Source organism: Pinus tabuliformis, chromosome 4_1 (genome assembly GCF_031772625.1).
Source record: "Pinus tabuliformis cultivar Carrire ecotype Pingquan chromosome 4_1, CPIR1, whole genome shotgun sequence".
Lineage (NCBI taxonomy): Eukaryota > Viridiplantae > Streptophyta > Pinopsida > Pinales > Pinaceae > Pinus > Pinus tabuliformis.
In genome coordinates, this window is record NC_142303.1 from 454,088,083 (window position 1) to 454,093,702 (window position 5,620).

Below are 5,620 nucleotides of genomic sequence, written 5' to 3' on the forward strand. Positions count from 1 at the left end.
CTCAATTCCTTTATAAATATAAATAAACTTTATAAATATAAATACACTGTGCAAGCATTATTTTGAACGTGTTTCTTGAAGAAAAACATAAATCTTCCACCAAATAATCAAACGAAACTAAATATAAAATTAAAAAACTATGGTCATCGTAACCAAGGTTGGAATTTGGATTTCTTTTTGCCCGTCATACAATTTTTTTTTGACGTTTTCATTCTTATGTTACCCATCAAAAAACGTTATGTTTAAAATTTTGCCCTTCAAAAATAATATTCTCATAATAAATTAACCTGTTTACAAATAAAAGCTTGATTAAAAAAATACCCTTCAATAACATAACTATTTTAAAAAAATTCATAACATGCAAATTTGTGCTTTATTAATGGGTTTTAGGATTTCATTTTGAGAAACACATGTTCAAATTTAATAATGAAGTTGAAGGGAACACTAACATGGGATAACCGTTGCCCACTAGTATTTGAGGGTGAGATTTGTGAGGTGTTGTGGACACCAATTATTAGGTTCAAAGCTCCAAAGCTCCAACGTCCTTCACATTTGTTACAAGGGAGTAGCTCGATCCATGGCAGAAACAACGAGAGGGACCATGTGGTTGAATGAGTTTGACATATTGCTAGTTTGCTAGCTATAAATGGATGGCCAGAGGGAGGTGAATCAGTCCTAAGCCTTGACTGTCAAATGTTTGACATCAGAAAATCTACTTCGTTGAACATTAGCTGTAGCTTAAGCATGTGAGTGTATCCAGAAGCAGTGAGAAAATTCGTCAAAAATTCATTCATTCATGTTGCAGGTATCTTTGTCTTACCATTTTAAGGGATGGAAGATGTGAATGACTTAAATCTCTTCTCCTGGATGTTGATGGGTAAGATGTGAATGCATTGAATCTTTTCTCCTTGATGCCGAAGGGTGAAATGAATGCAGTAACAAGTTCATGTAGAACATGTTAACCTGTGTCTTGGTCGCACAAAATAATGAAATATTTGTTGATTTAACTTGCACAGATTTAGTATTTGACTACTTGGTGAGACACAAACACATCATACTTTTGAAGTATTCTTCCGCCGCAAATTAAGGGCCTTTTTGCACTTCTTGACAGATTAAATTATGTATTAAAGTCTGGTTGTTTTGCACTGTGCTTAGTGAGTCAACGGTCAACCCCATTTTCACTAAATCCTGGGCAATTTTTACTCTCTTAAAGCCCTTGGCGAGGTCCATTAAGAAATTTATTTGATTTAGCTATTTTTAATGCAATTATAGAACAATTTACAGAAAAAGAATTCAGTAGAACAGGTCTCTGAGAAATGATATGAATAATCTTATGGAGTAGCTTGAGCTAGTTTCTTTGGATCTATGCAACTGAAGTATATCTTTCGTATATCTATGAAAAGATTAAGTCTTCGCCTAAATGTGGAATGTGCAACTTTAGTTTTCTAACTATCAATAAAATGTGTTCTAAAAAATAATGTAACATTGTAATACCCATTGCCCCTAAAAAAAAAGGATGAGATGGCAAGTCTTACTCTATGAGTTGAATCGATGTCCTACTTGTAATGCTATGCAGATTTCGATGATTATAGAGATCGAAGTCTCACTCTATGAGTTGAATCATTGTCCTACTTGTAATGCTATGCATATTTCAATGATTATAAAGGTTAATAGTTTTTTTTAAGAGGCTTTCACTTACCTCTCTGACATGTTGTCCCTTAAGGGTAACTGCTACGTTCATTAAAATGGATAAATTCGTCCTAATATGACACATATTTTTTCTTCTCAAAGAAAAAAATTCGAAGTCGCTGACATGCTTTAAACATCTACCATATGCTTTAAACATCCACCATAATAGATTGTAGTGTACGCCGAAATAAACAAAGTGAAACTATACTCTGACCAGATATTATTATGCAGAATAAAAAGAGTTTACATACTAGGCGAACTGGTGCAGTGATTTTAACATCGTTCCATATGAACTCGATTACTCATGTTCCGTTTAGTTTCAATTTTCCCTAGTGATATTGTTCATATGCGATTTATATTGATTTGAACCCTCTACGCAGCAAGTTGCAAGTTTGCCAGTTACAACTCATCTCAGATCAAGTTGTAACTCATCTAAAATCTGTATTATTAATACAAATAAACATACAATATTACAAAATTTAAAGCGAATCAAGTTGTAACTCATCAAAAATCTGTATTATTAATACAAATAAACATACAATATTACAAAATTTAAAGCGAAAATAAATAGGATTTAATAACGTTTTGAGAAAATTACTGCCCGTCAAAAATACGTTTCCCACAGTTCCAAGCACGTTCGAAAAGACGGGCATCCAGAAATTTTAGGCGTCAAATACAGGCAAAATGCCTCATGACGGGCAAAATCCCCGTCAAATTCCATCCCTGATCGTAACATATATCTTCCCGAAAATAACAAAAAACCGACCATATCTTCCCGAAAATAACGAAAACCGACCAACCTCGTTTGACTGGAAGGCACTTGCTCCCTTTTTTTCCTAAAAGTTTAATGATTTTGATCGTGTTTCTTAAAGAAAAACATAAATCTTCCACCAAATCATCAAACAAAACTAAATATAAAATTAAAAAACTAAAAACATAAATCTTCCACCAAATAATCAAACGAAACTAAATATAAAATTAAAAAACTACGGTCCTGGTAACATATATCTTCCCGAAAATAACACAGACAGACCAACCTCGTTTGACTGGAAGGCACTTCTCCTCTTTTTCTAAAAGTTTCAACGAGTCTAGCCTTTCCCCTCCTCACAAATATGGGTGGGTCCTACAAAGTACGTACTTGCATAGCTCACCCGATGAAAAAGTTAATACTTTTTAAAAGTTTTACTGAATCTAGTCTCCACCAGAAAGACTCTGTATCCATGTGGGTCCTACAAATTACGTGCAGAATTAAACTTACCCCAGAACGAACTACCACCAACTTTAGCGCGGCGTAGAACACCGTCTTTGTACACTTTCTGCCCACCTTCGTATATTGATATTTAAAGTCATTTTTTTAGCGATGTTACGTTTCCCAGTAATGCACGCTCCAGATGCTACGCTCTAACACGCATCCTGGCATACCTTCCAACCTCCTCTTCTATATATTCACCACCACTATATGTTAATCCTGCAAATATTTATTTAACGTCACATATGTTCACTGGGGGTCATTATTTTCATTTTTATTACATAGCGTTTTTCATTTTTAACTAGAGTTTGCGTCGCCAAATATGGAGAAGCGCGATGCCCGTGCTTTGCCAGAGGAAGATCGCAGAAAAAAGGGCCGTCAATTTAAGGGAATCCGAATGCGAAAATGGGGGAAATGGGTGTCTGAAATTCGGATGCCGAAATCGCATGAGAAGATATGGCTGGGATCCTATAATACCGCCGAGCAAGCCGCCCGTGCTTACGACGCCGCTGTGTATTGTCTGAGAGGACCCGCAGCCAAACTCAATTTTCCAGAAACCGTGCCGGGTATTCCGTCTGCTTCTTCCCTTTCCCGGCAGCAAATTCAGCATGCAGCCGCCAGATATGCCATGGGTGAAATCCCTTTGATTTCGCCCTCTCTGCAAACTAATGAGGCGACGGAGAAGCCCGCATCATCGTCACGATCTTCTTGGAATTCAGAAACGGATTTGTTGAGCAACAGTGAGAAGTTTTCCAAGGAGCTGGACTTCGATTTGTGGGAATCTATGTTTAGCGGTCAAGACTGCTTCAGTTTGGACAAACTACCGCCAATTGAAGAAGCGTCGGCGTCTGAGCTCATTCCGCCTTGGCAAAAGCAGCAGTAGAAGAGTCCGGAATAGCGGTCCATCTTCCTGGAACCGACGGAGCTGTGGAAGTTCCGAGATATTTGTATTAGAAGAGTCCGGAATAGCGGTGCAAACCGACGGAGTTGTGGAAGTTTCGAGATGTTCGAATTACTTACAGTGACGAGGCTGAAAGGCAGATCCGTGTTCTGAAATCCCAAGTGGGCCCAAAATCGCCATTTTGTAGCGTTGTTGGCCGTCAGCAGCGTGGCGTCTGTTTCGAACCTGCGACTGCGCCATGGCCCACTCGAAGTCGGGGGCGGGAAAGGCCCAGGAGGGCGACTGTTCGAATCACAAAAACTTGAATATGTTTTCGAATGCTTCGTATTATTTAACGGGCAACCGTCGTAATGTTTTGCCCCCTTTGATTTTTCAATTGTTAATGGTATACTCTTTTTATTTATTTTATTTTATTTAATGAGGGTTTTTATTGTTTTTTTGTTTATTAATTTTATTTTATTTAATGAGGTTTTTGTTTTGTTTGTTTTGTTTTTTATTATTGAGATGTTTTTTTGAGAGGAAGAAATTATATTTAGAATAGCGTTCAAGTATGGTCTTATTTAGGATTAGACCATGAAATTTGTAAGATCAAATTTCTTATATGACAAACTTCTCACCTAATCCTGGGATCACGTCCATAGACTTATATCAAACAGAATCATAAAACTTTAATTTTTACACATGTCAAAATTTTGAAGCTATATCTAAAATTAAAAGGAGTGTCTCTACGACCAAAAGTGGTTGGAATCCTCGTAAATTTTTTTCGAAATTTTTGTAAAAGCATTGTTTGAATCATGTTTTTTATGGTGGAAATAGATTCAGCACTATCAAAAACTTTGAGAATACTTCAAATTATGAAATTTGACAACTTTTACTTGGATTTACTAATGCAAACTAATAATTTACCCTAAGTTCAGATTATTTAATTACGGTTATTTATTTGACTACCCATACCATTTGTTGGAAGCTCAAAATGGCTAAACTATGTAATTTGACTCTTAAAACCGTTCATCAAACATAATAAACTATTAAAACCTATGATGAATTGACATCTCATAAATAATATTTTATTTAAAGATTTTTATTTTTTATTTTTTTTCAAAAATTCTAATAATATTTTGATTTTTTTTATTATTTAAAACATATGATGAATTAACATCTCATAAATAATATTTTATTTAAAGATTTATTTTTATTTTTATTTTTATTTTTATTTTTATTTTTAAATTCTAATAATATTTTAATTTTTTTATTATTTAAAATATATTTTTGAATATATAAAATTTGAAATATGATTATACACATTAAAACATTTGTAATTTTAATAAACTCTTATTAAATTTCAAGAAAAATATTATATTTTAAATTTTTATTAAATTTAAAAAAAAAATCTAAACCTATATGGAAAGAAAAACCAAAAATAGAAAGTTGCATTACTAATTTTTAACTTTTTAACATTAATTTTAAATAAATTTTAGGCTATCCACAATTTTACATAGTCATACTTAATTTTCTTTCCCCAATAACAAAAATCATATCCAACCTTGGGTATATGTAATATTTACATATAATTTATTTTTATTGTTTTTAAAGCCAATTTTAAACATTGATTTTAAATATATATTTCTATGTTTATTTATTGAAATTTAAATAGTTTAATTTGTGTAAGGTGGAGTTTATTTTAAAATTTATAGTTTACATTCTAACCATTCTAAAGTACAAAGATTACATTCTAACCAGAAGGGTACCACTCTTACGATTACTTTAATAAATTGAAGCAT

The 5,620-nt window shown here is 33.5% G+C and overlaps 1 protein-coding gene across 1 annotated transcript; it reads left to right on the top strand.

Annotated features, from left to right (window-relative positions):
• Positions 1–3,107: 3,107 nt before the first annotated feature.
• Positions 3,108–4,276, top strand: LOC149176318 (ethylene-responsive transcription factor ERF013-like). The gene has a single exon (XM_089423089.1). The coding sequence runs from the start codon at positions 3,261–3,263 to the stop codon at positions 3,819–3,821; it is 561 nt and encodes a 186-aa protein (XP_089279215.1). The 5' UTR covers positions 3,108–3,260; the 3' UTR covers positions 3,822–4,276.
• The last annotated feature ends 1,344 nt before the right edge of the window (positions 4,277–5,620 follow it).

Excerpts from the sequence above, each read along its gene's own strand:
- LOC149176318 (XM_089423089.1), top strand. The coding sequence starts at position 3,261 with ATGGAGAAGCGCGATGCCCGTGCTTTGCCAGAGGAAGATCGCAGAAAA.